Here is a 24,755-nt window from a genome sequence, read left to right as displayed (position 1 = left end):
GACATCTGTCTCTAGTAAACCAAACCAAACATTAGCACCATCTTGCTCCAGTAATGCTTCTGTGATAAGTCTAAATATTAGAAATATTTTAGGAAAAAATAATAATTTAGCCTCATACAGCGATAGGATCATATGATCTTTACATCAGAACAATAGCTTTTAAGCTATGAGAAATTTAAGTGAAACAATTTATAATAATAGGAATTCAATTAAAGCTTAGTAGTTATGTAGTGCAATGTTTGTTGTCATGCACACAAATGTAGAAAATACTGCTTATTAATGTGCTCGTATTTTTTCCATCTCAGCACTTGAAAGTATCATGGAAGCGAAGGGCGCCACACTATGGTAGTTCAAATCACTGCATTAAAAATCCACACTACAGCACTGCATGATGTCACGTCACCCACATAGAGAAAATACCCATCAAATCCAGAAGTAACTGTACAAACTGTCTAAAAATCTGTTCTTAAGTATGTTTAGGTACTTCTACTTTGTTTAAATACATAATAAAGAAAACTTTAATTTAGATTTGTAGAATACTTTACATTTCTGTCCTATGATATACTGCTGAAATATAGTGTGTCTTACTGTTTACTGCTTATTTTAATATTGTACACAAAACACATACAGTATGACAAATTTTAAATCACAACCCACAGGTTAGAACAGTGGTTTCCAACAACTGGAAAATAGTGTTAGAATGATGCCACTTTGGCACACATTGTACCTGAGATTTATCTCATGGTGGGTGCCTGTCCTCTATTTTGAGAACCACTGTCCTACTATACTGTAATATAAAGTCTTATTTAAAGTAAAACTAGCCTCAGTGAGCAGTATAAATGTCTAAATGCTGCTAGTCCACTGATCTGGATGTAACAGTCTATTACATAATGTAATTCACTTCAGTTTAGTTTGTATAGTGCCAGATCACACCAGAGGTCATCTCAAGACACTTCACAGTGTTTACGGTTTAAGATCTTACAAATATAACTATACAGAATTATATAGAAAATATATAGAGAAAAACAAACCCACTGAGCAGCACCAGGAGACAGTGGAGAGGAAAAACTCCCTTTAATAATATAAGATATTATGCAGGTTTGTCTAGAAAAAAGGTTCTACTGAATGGAAATGCTATATTTATTTTTAAAACAATTTATTGTAAAAGAAAAAATGATATTCTTGATTCAGTAGTTTATGTTTGGCAGATTTCATATAACGCTACATAAAATGAAAAATAAAACAGCTTTACTATTTGTTCTCTGTGATATTAACATATTACCATTGTTGAATGATTAATACATTTTTAATAAAGTGCTAAAACCTATTTCATTATTATAAACAACTGAAAGAAGACGTTTATACAAGAAAAAAGCTTTTTTAAATCTCAGTGTGAAACTGTGGCTCAGATCTGATCCACTGGACAAACAGGAAGCTGCCATCTTCCTCCTCTTCTTCTTCTTCTTCTCCTCCTCCTCCTCTTCTTCTTCTTCGTCGTCAACCTCCGGGCGGCAGCTTCTCGTTGATCCTCACATTTTAGCCGTTGTTCGGCGAAGCTGCGTCTGTGAGCTCTGCTGCTGACTACAGAGGAATCCCACCTCTGGATTTGCCCTAAAACATTTACGGTACGTAGCTTCGTAAACACGAAGGCGCCATGTTAGTCTGTGGATGTTTTACGCTTCCTTTCTATATTTATTCAAATAGCCTGGATATTGTTGCTAAGAGGCCTCGGACATCGGACTGCGCTAGCGTAACGTTATGCTAACAGGCTAGCATTGTGCATGGTAATGCTAGCTGCCTGGTTAGCTTAGCCATGTTTAGCCAACATTGGTTAATGTTTTGGTTGTAAAAACACAAGATGACTATTTTAGCTAGCTCATAACACACGGACTTTGAGTTTCGTTAATGAAAATACTCCCTTCTTGTTATCCAGTTTTTCAGTATTTAGCGTTTAGCACGCTAGCACCTTTAGCATTACCGTAATTTAAGTTAAACGCTAAATAGGTTGGAGGCAACGTTAGCGCTAAACACTTGAGTTTGAGTTGACATTGCTAATGGTAACGACTGCTTAGGTAACTTTAAAGAAGGTTTACGTGTGTACCAGATATATTGGTGTTTTTGCAGCGATGTAATTATTAATGTTAAACAGTCTACAACGGGATAATAGTTGTAGTTGTAAACTAGCCAACACGTCAATATTAGCAACGTTAGCTGTTAGCACTAACTGCTCAGAGTTAGTGTACAGTCTGAAGAGGTTTTTGTTAGCTAATAAAATTAAGTACACGTGTTAATGTAGCTATAACTTGATGTGTTTTTAACAATCGTATAAATCTACTTTGCAGATAATGCCCACAATAAAACTACAGAGCTCTGATGGGGAGATCTTCGAGGTGGATGTTGAGATAGCCAAACAGTCTGTCACCATCAAGACCATGTTGGAAGGTACAACTTTCATTCAAAAACTTCTAACTTTTTAAAAACCTGTTGTCAAACTGATGTAGTACATTCATTGATACTTTTTTCAGATTTGGGAATGGATGATGAAGGAGATGATGACATGGTGATGCGGCAATCCGCAAGAGACACAACATCCACCAGAAACGTGTGCTCCTGTCTATGACCCAGTTCTACAAACTTTCCTAAGGTAAATGCATTTCAACTTGCCACCTCAAATGTACACACCATCTCACACATGATTTTAGGAAAAAAACCATTACCTACAAGACACTGACGTTACACTGTGTTGAAATTTAAGTGAAACAATTTATAATAATAGGAATTCAATTAAAGCTTAGTAGTTATGTAGTGCAATGTTTGTTGTCATGCACACAAATGTAGAAAATACTGCTTATTAATGTGCTCGTATTTTTTCCATCTCAGCACTTGAAAGTATCATGGAAGCGAAGGGCGCCACACTATGGTAGTTCAAATCACTGCATTAAAAATCCACACTACAGCACTGCATGATGTCACGTCACCCACATAGAGAAAATACCCATCAAATCCAGAAGTAACTGTACAAACTGTCTAAAAATCTGTTCTTAAGTATGTTTAGGTACTTCTACTTTGTTTAAATACATAATAAAAAAAACTTTAATTTAGATATATGTAGAATACATTTCTGTCCTATGATATACTGCTCTGTTGGAGGTGGAAATATAGTGTGTCTTACTGTTTACTGCTTATTTTAATATTGTACACAAAACACATACAGTATGACAAATTTTAAATCACAACCCACAGGTTAGAACAGTGGTCATCTCAAGACACTTCACAGTGTTTACGGGTTAAGATCTTACAAATATAACTATACAGAATTATATAGAAAATGTAGAGAGAAAAACAAACCCACTGAGCAGCACCAGGACACAGCGGAGAGGAAAAACTCCCTTTAATAATATAAGATATTATGCAGGTTTGTCTAGAAAAAAGGTTCTACTGAATGGAAATGCTATATTTATTTTTAAAACAATTTATTGTAAAAGAAAAAATGATATTCTTGATTCAGTAGTTTATGTTTGGCAGATTTCATATAACGCTACATAAAATGAAAAATAAAACAGCTTTACTATTTTTTCTCAGTGATATTAACATATTACCATTGTTGAATGATTAATACATTTTTAATAAAGTGCTAAAACCTATTTCATTATTATAAACAACTGAAAGAAGACGTTTATACAGGAAAAAAGCTGTTTTAAATCTCAGTGTGAAACTGTGGCTCAGATCTGATCCACTGGACAAACAGGAAGCTGCCATCTTCCTCTTCTTCTTCTTCTTCTTCCTCCTCCTCCTCCTCTTCTTCTTCTTCGTCGTCAACCTCCGGGCGGCAGCTTCTCGTTGATCCTCACATTTTAGCCGTTGTTCGGCGAAGCTGCGTCTGTGAGCTCTGCTGCTGACTACAGAGGAATCCCACCTCTGGATTTGCCCTAAAACATTTACGGTACGTAGCTTCGTAAACACGAAGGCGCCATGTTAGTCTGTGGATGTTTTACGCTTCCTTTCTATATTTATTCAAATAGCCTGGATATTGTTGCTAAGAGGCCTCGGACATCGGACTGCGCTAGCGTAACGTTATGCTAACAGGCTAGCATTGTGCATGGTAATGCTAGCTGCCTGGTTAGCTTAGCCATGTTTAGCCAACATTGGTTAATGTTTTGGTTGTAAAAACACAAGATGACTATTTTAGCTAGCTCATAACACACGGACTTTGAGTTTCGTTAATGAAAATACTCCCTTCTTGTTATCCAGTTTTCCAGTATTTAGCGGTTAGCACGCTAGCACCTTTAGCATTACCGTAATTTAAGTTAAACGCTAAATAGGTTTGGAGGCAACGTTAGCGCTAAACACTTGAGTTTGAGTTGACATTGCTAATGGTAACGACTGCATAGGTAACTTTAAAGAAGGTTTACGTGTGTACCAGATATATTGGTGTTTTTGCAGCGATGTAATTATTAATGTTAAACAGTCTACAACGGGATAATAGTTGTAGTTGTAAACTAGCCAACACGTCAATATTAGCAACGTTAGCTGTTAGCACTAACTGCTCAGAGTTAGTGTACAGTCTGAAGAGGTTTTTGTTAGCTAATAAAATTAAGTACACGTGTTAATGTAGCTATAACTTGATGTGTTTTTAACAATCGTATAAATCTACTTTGCAGATAATGCCCACAATAAAACTACAGAGCTCTGATGGGGAGATCTTCGAGGTGGATGTTGAGATAGCCAAACAGTCTGTCACCATCAAGACCATGTTGGAAGGTACAACTTTCATTCAAAAACTTCTAACTTTTTAAAAACCTGTTGTCAAACTGATGTATTACATTCATTGATACTTTTTCAGATTTGGGAATGGATGATGAAGGAGATGATGACCCAGTTCCTCTTCCTAATGTGAATGCGGCCATCCTCAAGAAGGTACAACACACATCCACACATCTACCACACGTGTGCTCCTGTCTATGACGACCAGACTATGACAGAGGGTTTTGTTAAAGAGATTAGTTTGCATACATGACTGCACATTCAGTCGTTTTATTAGATTGAATCTGTCAATTAAGAAGTGTTCATTTCAACTTGGTTGGTTTGTCTGCACTCATTTATACAAGTGGACAATAAAACACCAAGCACATCTCAATTTCAACAGAAAATTGAACATTATAATAGAATAATTGAACAGGACTTACTGTGTGATGCTTTCCTTATTTTACCTATGCTGGCCTAAGACACTGACAGTTGACGACTTGTGGTTTGTTTTAGGTTCTTGGTGAAGATCATTAGCTGTTTTTACTGGTAATATATCACACTGAAGAACTAGCTGTTTGTGCCTATTTCCTAACAAATCACATTTGTAGGAGCAGAAAGCTCTTTCTAAAGCTTTTTTATGAGACCATGCTTGTACTCCTTGTATGCAGTTATTTTAAGATTCTTCTGCTCATTTCTAAGTTGGAAATCTCAAGGTTATGTTATTTTACTTTAAGTTACTTAATATATGGTAAGTGGTTTCACGTAGAAATGTATTTGTTTTTGAAAGAAAAGCAGATCTTCAGAAGATCAAATTGATCAGAAATACAATGGTGATATTGTTAATGTTGTAAATTACTTATTAACTAAGTAATACAATATCTACATTTGTGTACAGAGTACACCACAAGCTTTTGAATGGCGCCTGTGCCACACATGGTGCTAGACAAAGGTCAACAATTTTATTGCATTACTAAAATCTGCTGTACGTATTTAGTTGTGCGTGTGTGTAATTTCAGGTGATTCAGTGGTGCACTCATCACAAAGATGACCCCCCACCTCCCGAGGACGATGAGAACAAGGAGAAGAGGACAGATGACATTCCTGTATGGGACCAGGAGTTCCTGAAAGTGGACCAGGGCACCTTGTTTGAACTCATTCTGGTAAATACAGTTGACTCTATATGAATCTAACCACAGCCACTACCACATCCCAATCCTCATTTAAACATGAACCAAAAACAAAACCATACACAGGAGGTATGGATCTATTAGAATGGAGGGGAATCCTCACAAGTTAATTAACAGGTTTTAGACACACATGCAGATGTCCACTTGAACACTATTTGACAGGTAGTTTATCAGAATAAAAACTATTCGTTCAGGGACAGACCAAATTTTAGTTGGTTGTAACACAGTTTGTGGTCAAATAAAAATCCCTGAAAACTGGAATTTGCTCTTTTGCAGAGCTGGTTACAAGTTAATCCTTAATTTGTTGGAGTCAGTAAGTGGACGAAAACAGTGAAATCCCTCTGCTGCTCTAATCTGATTTCAGTGTTTACTTTGTTGTCATCGTAGCCATTCTCTGCTTCAGTGCTTCTTTCTGTTATGTTCTTGTAAAGCTTTGTGCGTGTATTTCTTTTGTGACTTTTGTTTAATTTATTCACCGGTGTATTGAATTGCTGAGCCTTTTTATTTTAAGAGATAAAGTTTATTGGTTTGGATGTAGAAGAGACACCAGATTAAAAAGACTGTAACGAAAAAAAGAAAAGGGAATGATCTTGTGACCTGAATGGATTTCTGTGGGCAGAGTGTGAAGGTAAATCAGACTGAGCATGTGATAGATACATAAATACTTTATTAATCCCAAAAGGGAAATTCTGGTGTTGGAGTTACATAGAAAAATCCTACACACAAATAGAAGATAATAATATATATATTAGAATAATACTGGCTAAGCTATTGGAGCAGAGCTCTCCCCTGTCTGAATGTTATACAGGGTGAAGGCTGTTTACAGGAATCACTTCCTGTACCTAATCATAGCCGTTCCTGGGAAAAAAGGTGTTCATGCAGGTTTGGGACTTCCAGGAACTGAAATTTAAGTTGTAGTGTCTGTTACCTGAGCTCTGGCTGTTTAAATGTGTTTACATGCTGAAGACGCACAGTCGTAAAAATAACTCTATTTCATATGAAAAGTAATGCAAGGTGTGGTCTGTGGCCAGGATGTGAGTCTACTGCAGCACAGCAGGAGGAGAACTCATGTTTTGTTCTGTGTAAGTTGAAGATATTCTCACCTCACCCGGGCCAGGCTGAGACATTTAATTGAAAATTGTACCTTGAATAGTATCAACATATGAAAAATGCTTTTTGTCTAAGACCTGTTGGGTTTTAGCGCAGCATAAATGTTTTGGAGGGGTCCCGTGGTACCTTGCTAAGCTGGATTTTATCAACTAAAGGGCTTGGCAGAAAAATCTGATATAAAAAGTAAGATTACATTTTAACATGACCTGCAATGCTTCCTACTGTTTACACAGGCTCTCCCTAGGTTTCCTGAGGGCTTGGTGGGGGGTGGTGATTGTTTAGAATATTTAATTTATATTGTAGGATGAACCCTCGTATGTAAAAGATAAAGTTGTTTATATGGTTGTAAAATCCTGTCTCAGTTGTCAACAGTTTGCTGTGTGATGAGACTTAAACTACATTTAGATTATATGTATAATAATATGTATAAACAAGCTTTCATATCTTCATTCTGTCCAACAAATATAGCACATTCCAGGTCTAAGGAACTAATGCTATAGATGTGCCACCCATTTTTGAATAACTTTTACATTTATCCAAAGCAACTTTGGCCACAGCCGTGATTCGAACCCCACATGGTGGGTGGCGTTCTTACCGCTATAACCGAATAATGTTTGCAAAGGAAGACTACTACCAACACTACTAGGAGCTTTTACTGGGTTCATGTGCAGAATAGCTTCCAGGTTTTGCTGTAACTATTCATTTTGTTCATACTGACCTCATAGAACTTTCCTCTTTAATGGGAATGCAGTGTTTTAAAATGTGTATCTTAACCATATATGGTGCATCAGCAGTCTGCGTTAATCGAATCGCAGGTACTGTCCAGAGCTTTTAGTGTGAAATTTTCTCCTTTGTGTTTCTTTAGGGGGGGTGAAAGGACAATAACATAAACAGTTTGGTACCCAAAAGGATGTTGCATTCAAAGATATGACCTAAATTTGTCTGAGGCTGCTCAGTTCTTGAAGTAACTTCACATCAACTTGGGGAAAAGTAATTTTTCACACATTAAGGACTGTTAGATTCTCTGTGTGTGCAGCCATGTAATCCAGGTATGGTACAGACGCTGACGCCACGTTAGCACGGCTGTAAGTCGGATGATATTTCATCAACATACCTGAAACATGACGCCCGCACCTGTGCAGCCTCTTTAACACAGGCGTATTTTCTTTCTTAATGCCTGGTGACATGCTTGTAGTTAAACCAAGCGGGAAGCATTAAACCCTGGCAGTCAGAAAAACTGCAGCAGGGAAAATCACAAGTAGCTTCACGCATTGTAGTCGATGACATGAATGTCTGGTAGAGGATACACCTGTTGAAATGCTGTCGGCCGATCATTACAAACTTTTTCTGTCTCTTCATTTCACTGTTGTTTCGTGTTCAGGCCGCCAACTACTTGGACATCAAAGGCCTGTTAGATGTCACCTGCAAGACGGTGGCCAACATGATCAAAGGCAAAACCCCGGAGGAGATCAGGAAGACTTTCAACATTAAAAATGATTTCACAGAGGAGGAGGAAGCCCAGGTAGTTATTCCATCCATCACCTGTCTGCCAGAAAACAACAATGGTCTTGTATACATCAGGAGAAATTAATCACTTTGAAACCGTCATGAGAATAAAGCTGCCTTTCATGTATTTTTGGAAACTCAGCCTTCCTCTCGTCCACAGGTACGCAAAGAGAACCAGTGGTGTGAAGAAAAGTAAGGTGGCGGGGGGATCCTGTCAATACTACCACACTGAAAAGGATTGTCCCTGCTAACTGGTTGCACTGGCGTTGTTCATACTTGTTAATATTTACATTTAGTATATTTAGACACATGCCCCCCCATCATTCCCTGTTCCCTCAGTTTCTGAATCCTAATAGCATGAGCATTTTAACTTGCCTGTGTTATGTTAATTTAAATAAAGAAGCTCTTTTCTGTTTCCAACCACTGTTGTGTATTCTCATTAAATAAATAGTCCTGGTTTATGGCTTTGTACCCTAAAACATTATAAGACTGTCCTTTCGTATTTCCCCTGTTATTCATCGCGATGGTTGTCTTTCTTTTTTTTACTGGACGTTTGTTTCTTTTAGGATTAATTGATTAAAGTGGGTTTTTTGGAAGTGAAAGAGTGCATATTTTACTTTTGCTCTGTAAATGCATCTGTTCTGTGAAACAATGTTAAGAGAAGAAAGGAAAAGTGAACTTGGAGCATAAAGCCGTTTTTTTTTTTTTTTTTGGCGAACTGTCCTTTGGACTCGAAGTACTAGTGTTGTCACAGCGTTGGATAACTCACTCCTGATTCATGTTGTATTGAATTGGAAACTTCTCAGATAAACTCTGAAGCTGGCTTTTGGGATGGTCGGACATATATTGAAGGAGCAAATAAAGCATTTCAAAAAGTTGGCGTTTGTCATTGTTTTGGAGCTGAGGAGCGTGACCTTAAACTGAGGAAAGTAGACGTGGACAAAATATTCCAAACACTTTTAATACATCAAACAAAACAAGTAATACATCAGAGGCGTTCAAGGCATAAAAAATACAAAAGACATCTCTGAGGTGTTCTACTACTGAACATCCTCCAAGTAAAACAAACCATTTTTAGCACAAGAGCTCTCTCTGCTGGAGGGAAACTGTACAAAGCCCAGCCTACAGTTTGTCCACAGCGCTGCGAGCAGAACAGTAAATTAAAGCTGTTTTCTTCCAAATGTGTCTTTGTTACACTAAAGTTGGCACATGCACAGAACATTTGAACGCTGCTGCCGTAACACTTGGCCAAAAAAAGTAAAAGTCTGCACGAGAGGACAAACACAAAACGTATCGCTTTATGAAATGATAGAAACTAAAGGTTCTTTTTTTGTTTTTTCACTTTTTTTTCCTTTTTTATCTTTTTTTTACATAAAACATATAAAAGTTTAATTATAATAGGGAATTCCAACATTTATAAAACTTTACAACACAATGCAATATAACAGTACCCATTTGGTCTCAGATTAGTTTATGGAGCTACAAACAAAAAAACGTGTTGTTCTTCGAGTGGTTTCCCCACGAGCGAAAATATCTGACCTTTAAAAAAAAACATGAAATTTATACCAAAAAAAAAAAAAAGACAAAACAGAATAAAATGAAATGGTGATAAAGCGAGATACTAACAGCCTGAAAGTGCCTAAAAAAACATGTAACGTCAAGAAGAAGTCGTCCTCTTCTTTCACCTGCTGGAAGTCTGACAAGGAAGCTGCACAACATTTCTAAAAACGTAAAAATGTTTTGGAATGAAACTGAAGTGAAAGTTCACAAAATGGCAGCTTTAAGAATGAATCTGTCCCTCTTCAGAGCTGAGGTTCTGCTGGTCAGGCTGACTGGTCGTTGGTCTGATGGATGGAGGGTAGTATGGGATATCTGTGATGGTGATGGTGGCATCTCCTTTGAAACTATGGACCTGATGCCAGATTAGGTTTCACTGTACAACGTCTCTGCATTATAAATCTGTCATGTTTGCTAGTTGATGTGGTTCATTTAGTTAAGAGCTCATTTGCAAAGCGGTTTGTGATTGTCATGGAGGTCAAAGCACAAGGTCAGCTATATTATAAAAAAAAAAAAAGCACCAAGGGGCCAATGAGTTATTGGGCAAATGAATTTGGAGGCAGAGCTGTTCCCAAGGGAAAACGTATTGCTTTAGTTGACTTGATTAAGAAAGGAACAACTGAACTGATTAAATTCTGCCTTCAGTGCAGCTCTGCCTCGACAACTGGAGCTGGTCGGTCACCACTTCAGGGGCTGGACCCTCCACTCTAAAGGCTTTGAGACAGTTTAGCCTCACAGGCAAAGACTCTGGTGCATTCAGGTGCTCTTGGAAATTTACCTCCTGCTGTGGCTTTTCATTAACTCACTTCATACGTTAGGACTGAACCTTATATCTAACAAATATGACAAGGTTATGTAGAGTAGTGCAGCCTGAATGCCCAAGTAAAGAACTGAGCCTTGTTCATTTGTTGATGAAGCATTTGGAGAATCCGACCTCTGAACTGAGACCCCGCTAACATACTGTGTGGCTCTCATCAGGGACTAAATGCTGGCTCCTTCCAACGTCAGTCATTTTCTTTTTAATCAGACAAAAAGAAAACTGGGTAAAAAAACTGTGGGAGTGGAGGCATGTGAGGATGGGGACATCACGGCTCTGGAGGAAGCTGAGATGAACAGCGAAGGAGTGATCACTAAGTCTCTGTTAGCACTTTTAGTGAAAGTCCTGCGGCCTTGGCGGCCGACAGCGCCGTCGTCGAGCTGTGCGCCTGCTTGCCCGACAGGTCCAGGTGTGTGTGGGTGTGTTTGTTTGCCTTGCCGGTCGACTGCTCCAGGGGTAAGCGTGCGTGCGAGTGAGTGCGCGCTGGCGGAGACAAGGCGAAGTGAGCTGATGGGGAGGTGGGTAATGGGGAGCAGCCTGGGGAGGGGGGGCGCTGGTGCTGGTAGAGACGGTGGCGGGAAGGAGAAGGGGAGGGGGGAGAGTCTATAGCACTTAAATCTGAAGAAGTTGGGCTGGGGCAGCCTCCTCCTTGAAGGTAGCGAATGCACTTCTTTTTCCTCCTAGGAACAGTCAGAGAGAGTTATCTGTGAATAAAGTGTGGATGGTAAATGTCAGCAGGCTTCAGTGAAGATGCATCATTCACACTGAGGTCAATGAACAGGGAGACAAACTGAATGGTCACAGTTATTAGTGGCAGTCTGTGTTCTGCTATGTATGAATCTGCACGGCTGCAAACTGATTTCAAACTGACCCACTAATCCAGTCACTGACGACGTGATGCTCTCGATCTGTTAGAAACTTCAGTATTTCGTTTAAACTGGCCTCAGCATCCACCATCTCAAGTAGATTAGCCAGAATTAGTTCTATTTTAACATTTAATGATGCTGAATCAATCATACACTATTTAATTTCCTCATGATGTGACTGCTGTAATGGCCTCTTAACTGCTGTGAATTAGAAATCCATTAACAGATTATGGAAAATGAAGCAGAACTTCTAACAGAGAACAAGAAAAGAGACTTTATTACCCCTCTTTTCTTGGTTTTACAATTGCTCCATAATCTCACATGTGCAAATTCAGTACATAACTCAGTTTTTAATGTGTGTTTAGTAATGTATTCTTTTCTTTTTATGTTTGCTTTGTAAAGTGCTTCATGCTGAGCTAATAGGAGCAGAGTTTGTACTGTGCTTAAAGAGATTAAGACCGATATTGATCATTTCATCTAATGCTACATGCACGTGAATCTACTGGTCAGAATAACAACGCAGTCACTTGTTTCCCCACTTTTCCCCTGGTCTGCACCAAACACACTGCACTAGTGAGGTGTTACACTTTAAAGCTGACTTGTGTACCGCCGAGCACAGCATCAAAGCAGTTAACAGGATCCCATGATCATTACCAGAATATGATATGAGTCACCAGGTTTAACCGCAAGGAAAGGAGCTAGGCCATATTTAGAGAGGCAGGGGGAGAGGGGGGGGGAGAGTGCAATAGAAAGTGATTTCTAAATGTCAGAGTTCACCATCAAAAGACGCCTGTTACCACATTGCATGAATGGAGAAAGTTGAAAGCAGATGGGCATGAGAACTCCGTCAAAATGCAGAGCTGCAGGGAGCGTGTGTGCGTGTGTGTGTGTGTTGAGCTGTGGTGATAAGGATTTGCTATAACCACATTCACCCCCCTTTGTTCTCTCAAACCGAAACACACACACACACTCTCAGATTTCCATGACGTGACAGTGGGGAAGACGACGGGGTTGCTACAGTGCTGTGGTGGCAGAAGCTTTTTCTGCAGAACCGCACAGATTCCCGATTCCCGCAGCCAAGATGTCTACTGTAACTCCTGCTGTGACTAAAACAGAGCAGCGTGAGCCCTGATGACTTATATTGTGCTCTTACAAGTGTAATATTATACAGCTACAGCTTTATTTTAGAGAAAGGAAACTGAGATGGTTGCAGTTTTTAGAAACAATGAGGAGAAACACCTTGGATCAGTGTTGAAGTAAGTACGTTTGGATGCACATAAATCCAACACCTTGTGCAACCAGGGCTCAGATTAACACAGCGTTCACAGTGGGAAAGGTAGGAAGCTGCTAATACGATCTATTCAACCATTGCTACTGAATTCTGAAGTTTTATAACTTAATGTCACTAAATTGTTGCTAGAATGACTTTCTTAACCAGAACATAGTGTCCGTGTGTCAGGTCTTTTAGTTCCTGCAGCTAAATTTCTAATAATAAAACGAAGCTGAGCATTTTCCCTTGTCGACAAATGGTAGAGGATATATGTTGATGTGTACGATATCGCGTCTCTGACATACACACGTGTTTTCATCAGCACGTAACCACTGTGCAAACACCCTTTCGTACGGAGTGGTATTCCCCTTTAACCACATTAACGTACACAGTGTGTATGATGCAATGAGCTATAAAAACACTGCAGAACCCAAACCACCTTTGACCTTTAAGGTGAAAACACTGAAAGCCGACACGTTTATTCTACCTTGCATCGATTTCTTTGGGTCGTTTTGATGTATTCTGACTGTGTAGCTGCATGTTAATGTGAATATGTTTTGCAGAGCAGCACATTAGTGACAGGCAGCATGCAGAGATCAGGTGATGAACAGATGGTTAGATGGGAGGAGAGGTGGTGAGTTTTTGGGATGGATTGGGTGGGGGTGGATATTTGGTACACACCTGCAGGGACCGCACCAGTCCGTTTGTTGGTTGAGGCCGAAGCGAGCCCGGCATTTCTTAGGAGAGCCAGGGTCTGAGCACAATACAAAGCATGCACAAAACAGGGAGAAGTAAAGAGGTAGAAGATGCAGAGGAGCAGAAGAAGAAAAGGTTAGAGCGGGAGGACAGAGAGAGAAGAGAAAGAGACACGAGAGCCTGTGAGAGCAGGAATAAAAGCACCAAACAGAGCTGTTCGTCCAGGGTTAGTAGTCTGTTACAGCACAGCAAAACCAGCCAACACTGACACAACTGAGTTGTCATCCTGGAACAGGCTGTGAAGACGTACAGAGAGAAAAAGACAGACGGCGCAGCCATGCTTTGGCACTCGTTAGTGGAGGATTTCATATGGTTTACAGCGATAAACCTCTTCAGAGGTCAGCACTCCGAAGATCTTCAGCTTAAACTAGAGCTTGAAGATTTGTTTTTGATGCTTCTTTTAAAATCAGAAACTTGTTACACATCATATTATTCTGGCGGAGAGCACTCAGGTGTTAGTTAACTCCTTCAGTCATGTTCAGTTGGCTTCCAGACGACTATTATCAGCTACTAATGCTAGAAACTTTTTCAAACATGAAACAACAGCGTTTCCTACATCGCATTTAAAATCTGCAGCAGCATTTCGCTGAATCCTCCTACCTGCAGATTTGTGACCCAGTGTTAGTTTGAGCACTCTGAAGATACTTCATAGGTTCAACAGAAGAACTTAAAAGTTTTATTTTAGTGTGCTAATCAAAGTTTTGTTCACTTGAGATTAAAATGTTAATAATTCAGGTTATGTGGAAAACAGAGTGGGTGGGTGGTTTGACGTTAGAGACACATCCTGCCTCAAAGACACTAAGAATGATGTGCGCCAACGCAAGTTCATGTTCAGCTGAGTTCTCTCGAGCACTGTAGAGTTGAGTCGGTCTATTTGTTTCCTCAGACTGAAACGGGGTATCTAACTAGACGAGAAGAGATGAAAAGTTGAAGCAGTGGCTGCTTACCTGTGTTGGAGTCCTGCTGCTTCTCCCTTTTTCTCCTCTTCTTCTTGCCCTGTTGGGGAAGAAAAACAAAATCCCACAGAGACGTGAGTCTGGCTCAGCTGCCGAAGCGACTGAATCTCTAGCTATCCTCCATCAGGGCTTCACTGTGGCCAGTTTCTGTTGTTCCAGTAGTTACCGGCCACTATTGGTAAAGAACTGATTCATCAGGTTTGGCCTCTGAACGGTTTCTCTTTACGTTCCCACTTGGCTGAATGTGCAGAGCGTCATACGTATGTTTACTGGATTCTCCTGAGACCTGGTCCTGAACAGAAATCTGCACTATATGAAAATAAGTAACATGTAAATCTACTTTATGAACTAAAGTGCAAACCAGGCGGCCGTCTTTGATGCTTTTAAGAAAACAAAAACAATAGTTTGCAGGACTAACGTCACTGTCAACACTGTTAATGCAAAAGTGTTGTAGCCAAAGGTTGAAAGGGCGATATGGGATTAAACCTCGTTTTGATATTCGTGCTCATATTTCATTATCTCCAGGCTGACTCTACTGTGTGACTGTTGAGGTAAACATCAGAGTTGTTCACACAGATCCTGTGATGGTGAAGTGAGGCCTCATATTTGGGTGAGATAGAGGATGTGGGCACAGAAATCTACCGCCTACGCTCCATTGTCTGTCCTCCTCAGCTCGCTGTCAGCGTTGTGTCTATGTGGTTACAACTCCTCCTCTTGCAACTGCACCTTTTCTGCTTTGTGTCTGTGGGTGTATGTGTGTGCGTGTCCTATATGGAGGTTTTTTTTAGTGACTCGGAGGAGAGACCCTCCACAGCTGCGGGGGCGATATGTGGAACTTCACTTCCTGTTTTGCTCATAGGTCCAGTGACTGTTCTGCTTTTTTTTTTAAACCTCAAGGGGAAAGCAGAGCGTGGAGGACGATGGGGAGAGGCAACATTTGAAGCTCAGCCTAGAGGACCTGAATGACTGTGTGCATGTTGTGATTGTTCCGATGCATACGTGCCCAGCACACTGGTGCAGCTAGACGTTTACTGGTGAACTAGTGCAGAGTGGTCACAGGATTTAACAGCATTTCTGTCAGTTTCTTCAGTCACAAGGTAACAAACAGTGCAGAGTTACCTGCCCAGTGTCCCCTCTAGTTAATACTGTATAAATAAACACTGCTTCCTGTCAGCATGTCATTCAGAGAAGATTTACACAGTGCGTAGAGTCATTGTATTCATCAAACTAAGCAGTCCACTGTGTTAGGACGTTTTAAAGCTCCATGCATGCATCAGTAGCTCCTACATCTATGATCACAGTTTACTAGAGCTCTGGTTTATAACATATTCAGAACAGAACATGAGCCGGTTTGTGAACTATGCTTTTAATAATAATAATTATCTCTGGGTGGGATCAGGACTTTTAGCTCAGTAGTTGTCATTGTGTTGCCCTGTGACACAGCACCTACTGTGGTTAAAAAACTAATCAAGAGCGACACTGGAACCTGATCAGCGCCCATGAAGCACTCGTTCAGATCGTTATGAACGCGTTATAAACCACAGCCCAAACAAAATGACCATAACTCATGTGCCATGCCTTCCCGACTGTGGAAATCAGCTCGGTGAGATATAAAGACACAAGACAGTTGAGCAAGGAAAAGCAGGAACAGGGCACTGCGCTACCAGGTGTCAAATATGACTAAAAAGCAGCTTTTGATTTCAACTAAAGTCTTTCATTCACCTATTAATGACTCATTGTTTATCATCTTCTGACAGAAAAAGCTTCAAACATGACTCAAATGTGTACTTAGACAACAAAGTGACTACTAAAGATGGAAATCATTACCAGGTTTAGTGGTAACAGTCTTGGTTTTAGTGGACTTACACCATGTGTCATTTTGTAGCTACACTAATAATTAAATTCAATTAAAAATAAGGCACCACAAACATAAATAAATAACTAAACAGCTACATAAGAACTGAGGCAGCGAGGCAGTGAGGGCGGCCATGCGGCCCTGCTCTCTGTTAGTTGAGCAAAACGGGTTGATTTATACCTCTGTGTGATTCAGTGTTTAACATTTGAACTGTTTAATAATCAGAACTGTGGAAACGTGCAGGACTTAATGTGATGTGTCCATAACTGACCAATCAGACTTTTTTTTTTTGTTTTTTTTTTGCAGCTGCTGTTGGTTACGTGTTGTTCGTGAGGCTCATGTGTGTGAGTCATTAAGATTTTTGGAAAGTGCATGCAAACCTTGCACAGGAATACCCACAACCCCCTTTTTTCATGCAGCTCTTCACACACTCAGTTTTTCCACCACAGAGGCATGAATCCACCATAAGACGTGTCCCTACCCAATCAGCTTTACTCTTTTCCCCTGCGACCCCGCTAAGGCCCGCCTCCTGCAAGAGTTCAACATCACACTGACAAATGAGAGGCACACAGCAGCCTAGATACAGCACATCCCCAAAACATCAGGCTGACACACATGCATACACAGGGCTGATTAAGTCATTTCATAAATCCATGCTATAAAAATAAAAGTGTGTCATTACGTATTTCTGACTTTTGACTGACAGGGCTGGGAGCCAATAATCATGCAGGTTGTTGAGGCATTAGCCAGTAGGGGAGCAAATAATTTCTTCAGCTCTGAGGTGAGAACAACAAGTACTTTCAGAACCTGTTCTGGACTGTTGAATCGGTCCTGGTCTGTCTTTTATTCTCACTTTTATTTACAGGGAATCAAACCAGAGAGAAAAGAAACTGATTCCTCTTCATGATTGTTTCATGATATGAAAGAATCAATTCATGGTATCACTTTACTCTCAGGGAGTTTTCCTCTTTACTACTTTATCACTACTAATACTTGAAATGTGGGTAAAAGGAAACCAAAGGCTCAGAGAAGTCTCTGCTAAGTCAAAACTATAAGTTTGACTGATTATGTTGGTAATTCTATAACTTTATGATGTTATTATAGCCATAAAACACACGTTTGGCTTCTTTACTGTTGAGTTTGTTCCCAAAACAACCAAGTATACAATTTAAAAATCGTGACAGGGACGTTGTCGTCATGTTGTTTTTACCTCTTGTGGATTATACAGATGTAGCACCAGGAACTTTAATGGCAAATGAGAAGATTCAGTGTGAAGGGAGGAGTAAGAAGAGAAGTGCTTACGTAGTTGTCTCTGGCAGACCAGGTCGGGTACAGCTGCATGTGGAGGTTGTCTCTCCTTTCTGGCCAGCTCGTAGTACTTGGCCTGTTCCTCCGGGTCAGTGCGTGCCACTGGAAATACACAAAGAGAAGCAAAGAGTGAGAGGATCTTTACCCATGTCTCCTACAATCCTGTGCAGAGTCTGGTGGGTGGGGCTTTTTACATGTGTCCTGTCTGTTTTTAGTTTGTAAAGAGGAGCTTTTCCTGCAGATCTTAAGTTTATAAAACCATTCAGTTCACGTTACTGCAGCCTTCTCATGTTTTCTCATGTGTGAAATTACAGACTGACCTGGAAACAGGATTAGTCTGTGTGTGCGTGTGTGTGTGTGTGTGTGTGTGTGTGTGTGTGTGTGTGTGCGTGTGTGTGTGTGTGTGCGTGCCTCACCCTGCGTCCAGAATCTGGTTGATGGCGGCGCTCTCCTTTAACGTGCACTCTGCGATGACCTTTGCCCTCATCTCCTTCATGTAGAGGCATGAAGGCGTTAAGGGGTTTCTTGATCACCGGCTTCTTTGGCTCCTTCTCCCGTTTGGCTCCACCTGTGGCTTCCTGCATGGAGGGGAGGGGGGAGGGATGAATTTTGATCATGACCAAGAATTTCCCATTAAACCAGTTTATAGCAGCTGCTGTTAGAACAAAAACTCACAGTAGTGAGAGAAAAAGCAACACTTCACTTCCAGAACACTGCATCAGGTGAACCGATTATATTCTCCAAACTGTGCAGTCTTGTCTTTTTTGGTCTAAGCAGGATTTGTGCACAGCGTTTACACAGAAAACCACTACAACAGCTCATTCTCGCTGCATTTTACAGAATTTCTAGGCACTCATTGAACCCACTGTGCGTTAATCCTTAAGCAAACTGGTTTTGATCTCTGACTGGAGGAAACCCAGTCCCCCCACTGTGCTGCAGTCACTGCTTAAAACACGAGCAGGACTCATAATTGATCTGTTTTTCTTTCAGTTCAGAATTAAAAGTCTCTGTTTAACAGTAAAAACTTCCTCATTGACAAACTGCTCTGACAGTTTACAACCACAGAACAATACAAATTAGAATATAATAGATTTAAACTTGGAATAATACTAATTTATCCTCGAAATAGAAAATGTTTCCATCCAATACTTAACACATACATGCCCCTGTCATACTGGTCATGCTCCTGTTGCCTGTAGGGGGCACTATGGCTGGGTGGGGGATCCCTGTAGGATGCATGCCTGATGGGCCCAGCATCAGAGAGTGGGGGAACCTGACAGAAGGGGGAAGGTGGTGAACAGAAAGAGAAAGACAAGATGACAAAAAGAAAACGTCAGTTCAGAGAAATGTGTCGAGTCGGGGCCAGAGAGGACGACGAGTGTCAAAGCGAGAGCGAAGGTTTCTGTAAGCAACAAGCTCTAAAAGCGTGAAAAGCCTCATGAAAGTAAATCTGACACCAACTCGATAGGGTCACCTGCAGAACTGCCTCCTTTCTGTTCCTGTGTGTTGACAGGACGTGTGCCTGTGCATCACACACACGTTTATTAACTGATCTAAACTGAGCTAAAACTGTTCAGCACATAACTGAGTGGGAGCTAAACACCAGCTTTCAAATGTGTGTTGAGCTCAATGTTTTTTATTAGACAAAGAGGGAAGTGTCTGTCACCACCAGAGGGCGTCCCAGCCTTACTGAGTGACATGTTGGGAGTTGAGGAGCCTGCATCCTCATAACATCTTCACCATCTGCTGAATTATCCAGAACTTTTCATTTACAGGATTTAACGTCCACATATTTTACTTGAAATAAAGAAAAGACTGTTAAGAGACGGTCGGTCAGAGGTGAGCATCTGGGTCAAATGATAAATGTTCATCATGTTTGCTGGAGCCTGCTCATAGATGGGGGGGGGGTTACTGCGTGAGAAATCCAGATAGTAGCAAAAGAGAGATCAACAATGTGCATGAAGAGCTCTGATCTCCAGGTTAAAGGTCCAAACAGTCTCACACCCCACAAGAGAATTACGCACATAAGAGATGAATTTCAGTGTGGTGTAATTAACTATTTCAGTTCTGCACTAGTTAACCCCCCCCACCTATGTCTTATGATACAGGGCTGCAACAAAACTGTATGGAGCTAACTGCTGCACGACAGAGGCCTGGGTTTGAAAACCCAGCAGACGACCTGACAAACGCACAAAGCGCCGCGGAGAGACAGCGTCTGGATGTTGCAAGCAACAGTGATGTTTAGCTGCAGCTCAGTGTGAATCAAAGTGAATCAAATTAGAGCTGCAGCTTAAGAAAATGCACACGAGAAGGAAAGACAAAGACATCAGAGCTCTCACATATTCACATCATCTTTCCACCTTCTGTCCACTGTGCATCAGGATCAGGACGTACACACATAGAAAACAGGTAGCATGAGCAAAGAAAAGCAGTGAATGTCTGACAACACGTAAGGTGGAGCGAGAATGTGTTTCCGTGTGTGTGTCAGCTTTGTGGATTTGCAGCAGCGCTCAGCTCGGCTCGGCTCACTTTGCCTTGACTCAGCTTGTTTTAGCGAAAACATTGAAGTGGTCCTGTTTACAGCACACGAACGCCACACGGACTTTTACAGCAGCTGCCACGATGGATGGAAAACTCCTGCTCAGGCATTTTAAATGTGCTGTAAACAGGAGCAGACGATGCAGAGCTGTGTTTGGTTTTTGCTTCTTTCTCTGCTCGGCCCGGCTCGGTCCAACCAGCCAGCTACGGTACCTGGAGTAGGAGGAGGCACTGGAGAGGTTGGAGGAGTAGGTCTGCCTGAATCCACACGGGGACAGGCCAGGATAGACTGGAGGGCTCTGCCTGCCACAGCACAGCAGAGGGGAGAGACGGCGCCGTTTAGTTTACAGGTAAAAGTTAGTTGATCCCAGAAAGGATCCGATTCTCTTCAGGTCTATTTTCTTTTTTTAACATCATCATAAAACTCAGTAGAAATCAGACTCAGGCTGTTTTTTAATTTAAATCTGCTTATTGACAACAACTTTGTTTCAATATTGAAAACATCTAGAGTAGAAATGTACAGTATTTTTAATTCTGCTGTGTAAATTCATGAATACATAGAAACATGTGAACCAGTAAACGAAACGAATTCCTCTATAAAGTGAAATCTGATGTTTTCCGCTCTGGTTTCTTTCTTGCAGGAGCTCCTGCGATGCACCGTGATCCCTGCAGAGAGTCGGGATCAGCACTGTTGACAGCTGTGTGTCAATACATGTCTTACTGGGAGCAGAAGCGCACACACTCACACACCGTGGGAGGTCGAGAGTGGGGCTGGGATGTAAGACAGAGCCTTTGATATGTAGAAAACCTCACTTCTGCCTCCTGAGAGCCAACACACCCCCTCCCCCACTGCTTGAACTGATTCATCCTTATGTTTCACTTACAGGACAACACAACTCTTACAATCATCATTTCCATCACACAGACTTCCACATCTCCTCAGCTGAGTGGTCTTTAGGTCTCGGTGTTGCAGCACAGGCCCTCAGCTGGCTTCAGTTCCTGGAGAACCGTTCAGTACACTGAGGTCAAACTACACAGATCTACACACAGATTGTCTTTTGGTCCACTGCCATAAAAAAGGAAAAACACATTTCACCATCTCACAGGTCACACAGCAAATATTTGCAGACAGTAGCTCCTGAGTGATGGTGAAGCCAAATAAAGGCCACGTGAAAGGCATGACTGGACAGAGGTATGCTGGGAATGAGATGAAAAACCAGGCAACCGGCTCCGCTGCACCAGTCATCCAACTTCAAAAAGTCAGAAGTCATCTCCTTCAAACTTCTAGTCTCAGTCAGAGGTGTTGACAGTGACACCTCTGACTGATTGATTTAAAAAGCAGTGAGTAGAATTTTACATTTTGTCCTTTAACTCAAGCTGTGCTACTTTTATCTTTTCATAACAATTGTTATGAGATGATAAAATGCTCATTTAACTGTTGATGTCACTTCAAGTACTAGCTCTGCTCCGTCAGACGGTTAGTCGACCATCCTTAACCAGCTTTACTCTATAAAAGTCAAAGGGGCTCTCCAGCCTCCGCCTTCAGCCCCCGCTACGCGCTGTTCAGTATTTCGTAATGTTAAAACATGTTTGTGATGCTCCAGCCGCAGCACAGCCCAACTAATTCCTGACACCCTTCTGGTCTGAGGCAACTAACCAATCCGCCGTGAGGCTGAGGGGGATACGTGGAGGTGGTCGTGGAGTGACAGGAGGCGGGACCGGGCCAAACACAAGACAACAGAAAACAACAGTTTGACATTTACCCACTCGTCCTCTGTGTTCTCCTTCCACAAAGAAAGCGCACTACAGAGGGCCGCGACAGCTCATAATCTGGGTTCAAGCAGATTAGCTGTTAATAATACTTTGAAAATCCACAGTGAAGTGTCTGAAAACGATAAAACGTTTATAAATCACAGACTTACAGAAACGTCCGGGGACAGACAGACACACACGTCACGCGAGCGCGCGCTCACGGTTTGAAGCTTTCATTTTAAATCTTCGTGACATTTGACGTAAGCCTTTAACTGCTCCTGTAGGGGTTTGTGTCCAGGCCCAGACACTGTAGGTTGTAATAAATGGATTTATGTTGATCCAAAAGTCAACAGAGGTCTGACATTAGTTCACAATCAACCAGCATGACATCGTCTCCAAATATGGAACAGATGTGGCCACTGACGGCTCATCTTAGAGCTTTACACACTAGTACTACTGCTACTACTACTACTACTACCACCACTACTACTACTTCTACTACATGTGGGGGGTGTTGACAGCTGATTTACAGTCTACGTGAACCTGCCAACATTTCCCAGAATCCCCCGCGGCCCCTTGCGTACTCAGACTGTGAGAGTTTCACGCCTTGTGCTGCTGCTGTCTCATTTTTAAAGATGATTTCTTTGCATCAAGTCTCTTTGTTGATCATTTGAATTCATTACTCTGCTGGACTTAAAGCTTCGTTCATTACCGTGGTTTCAACACTGTTTTAGATTCAGAGGTTTCATTTGTCCACATTCCTCCAGTTCAGGCCAGAGGGCACAGTAGAGTCCTAAACACAGGATCAAAGGGGGCGGCTTACATGAGAGCGGAGGTTTAGGTCAGCCCTCTGACACCAGGTACGACAGTGATGGATGCACTGTTGACTCTAGGAAAATTACAGCTTCACTAATCAATGAGGGCTACAGAAGAACCAGGTCCTGGTCTGAATCCAGAACTTGATTAATTTCCCAGCTGATTAATTACATGTCAAGAATCTAAGAGATCAGAATCAGCTTCATCGGTCAAGTATATTTGTTCCTACAGGGAGTCTGACTCCGGTTCCTGGTGGCTGGAAAATACACAGTAACACCACAACAAGCATGGAGGTAACTGAACATTAACATGGGTTAAGAACTGCAGTATAACGGTACAGTACACTAATATAAACATATAGTAGGTGTGTGGTCGATGTACATGTACTACACAGTACACAGGTGATAGTATTTTACTGTCAAGTAATTTATGAAACTACATTTTAATGCAGATGATAGAATATAGTGATTTAATTTAATTTGGATTCACAGCCGTTGGATAAAGCGTGACTCAAGTTATTTTTCACTTGTTTTTGCTTGAACGGTGACTAATGATGATTCACTTATAACTATCAGATAACAGCCAACAGCCTCACACTCGTTTTCTTTATGCTAATACGACATCAGAGGCAACTGGCATTTCCATATGATCCTTAACTCACTGTTGTTCACTAAAGCTCAACATTAGTGTGAAGTAATTAGTGATAGTTTTATTAGTAATTCAGTTTCCGATGATCTTTTTGATGACATAAAATGTTCCTGTGTGTTATGTTATGAATGTGACTTAGAACAAGGTCATTACAAGTGCATAAAGGACTGTGTGAGTGTGTGTGTGTGTGTGTGTGTGTGTGTGTGTGTGTGTGAGGCTCACCAGCTCATGGAGGGAGTGATCTGACCGACACCGCCTGAAGAGAGGGAGTAGTACCCTGAGAGGTCCTGGGACTGGTGTCTGTGAACGCCTGCAGAACACACACGCTCACATTAACAGCACTGTAATCTCTGTTGCTAAAAAACACAACGTAATGAAACACACACACTCATTAGGTCGGGTCAGCCGCCCCTCTGGCCCCGAATCCACAGGGCTATTAGAGCTATTATTAGTCTGGGAACCTGGTATTAAACACAAAGATGCCCTTTACACAGTCACACACTCCCTTCCCGTCCTATCATGAGTTAGACTGTGTGTGTGTGTTGGTGTGTGTGTGTGTGTGCGCTGCACTGGGGGCTGATGTCGCCAGTTGGTTTCACTGGTTTACTCTGCTGTGTTAAAACACAGACACACACAGATTGGGGCAGACACACACCCAAACATGCACAAACAAACATTCTGCATCTCTACTTTTAGCAGCAGTGTTTTCCAACAAAAGAAACACACAGCTCGACTCTGTGCCCTCACACACTAAATATCCCGTCTGCCTCTCTCTTTGTGCCCTTCAAAGGAAGTCATTTGTCAACAGGCAGCACCTAGCACTTAGCGTGGCCCCGGCTGCTAACCTGTGTTTGCAGCAGAGGAATGCTGTGGATCACTGTAATTTGGCCGCGGCTCCGGGCCTGTTTCAGGACCCCGGGCCACTATAAATCTCTACGACAGGAATGTGACTGAGTCAGTCGACCTGTCTCACCACTCCGATCCGTCCTCCCCTTCCCTCTGTCTGTCCCACCACGCCCTTCCTCCCTTCTCCTCTCCTCCATCATCCTCTCCTGCTGCCCTCCACC

At 41.5% G+C, this 24,755-nt stretch overlaps 1 protein-coding gene and 1 pseudogene across 2 annotated transcripts; one reads left to right on the top strand and one right to left on the bottom strand.

Annotated features, from left to right (window-relative positions):
* The first annotated feature begins 1,470 nt into the window (after positions 1 to 1,470).
* Positions 1,471 to 9,424, top strand: skp1 (S-phase kinase-associated protein 1). Of its 2 annotated transcripts, none has more exons than XM_026371783.1 (6): positions 1,471 to 1,625; positions 2,343 to 2,442; positions 4,844 to 4,917; positions 5,763 to 5,906; positions 8,425 to 8,565; positions 8,710 to 9,424. In XM_026371783.1, the coding sequence occupies exons 2-6, from the start codon at positions 2,346 to 2,348 to the stop codon at positions 8,743 to 8,745; spliced, it is 492 nt and encodes a 163-aa protein (XP_026227568.1). In that variant the 5' UTR covers positions 1,471 to 1,625; positions 2,343 to 2,345; the 3' UTR covers positions 8,746 to 9,424. The 2 variants fall into 2 exon arrangements, with proteins under 2 accessions (XP_026227568.1, XP_026227567.1); XM_026371782.1 differs by lacking the exons at positions 1,471 to 1,625; positions 2,343 to 2,442 and adding exons at positions 3,797 to 3,943; positions 4,662 to 4,761.
* A 67-nt stretch (positions 9,425 to 9,491) lies between these two features.
* LOC113168845 lies at positions 9,492 to 24,734 on the bottom strand (annotated as a pseudogene).
* Between the last annotated feature and the right edge of the window lie 21 nt (positions 24,735 to 24,755).

Source organism: Anabas testudineus, chromosome 14 (genome assembly GCF_900324465.2).
Source record: "Anabas testudineus chromosome 14, fAnaTes1.2, whole genome shotgun sequence".
Taxonomy (NCBI): domain Eukaryota; kingdom Metazoa; phylum Chordata; class Actinopteri; order Anabantiformes; family Anabantidae; genus Anabas; species Anabas testudineus.
The sequence above is the reverse complement of the archived record's forward strand: the minus strand, read 5'-3'. Positions and strand labels throughout refer to the sequence as shown.

Coding starts and splice junctions, on each gene's coding strand:
- skp1 (XM_026371783.1), top strand. CDS start 2,346: ATGCCCACAATAAAACTACAGAGCTCTGATGGGGAGATCTTCGAGGTG. Junction 4,918..5,762: donor ATGCGGCCATCCTCAAGAAG/GTACAACACACA, acceptor GTGTAATTTCAG/GTGATTCAGTGGTGCACTCA. Junction 8,566..8,709: donor CAGAGGAGGAGGAAGCCCAG/GTAGTTATTCCA, acceptor TCTCGTCCACAG/GTACGCAAAGAGAACCAGTG.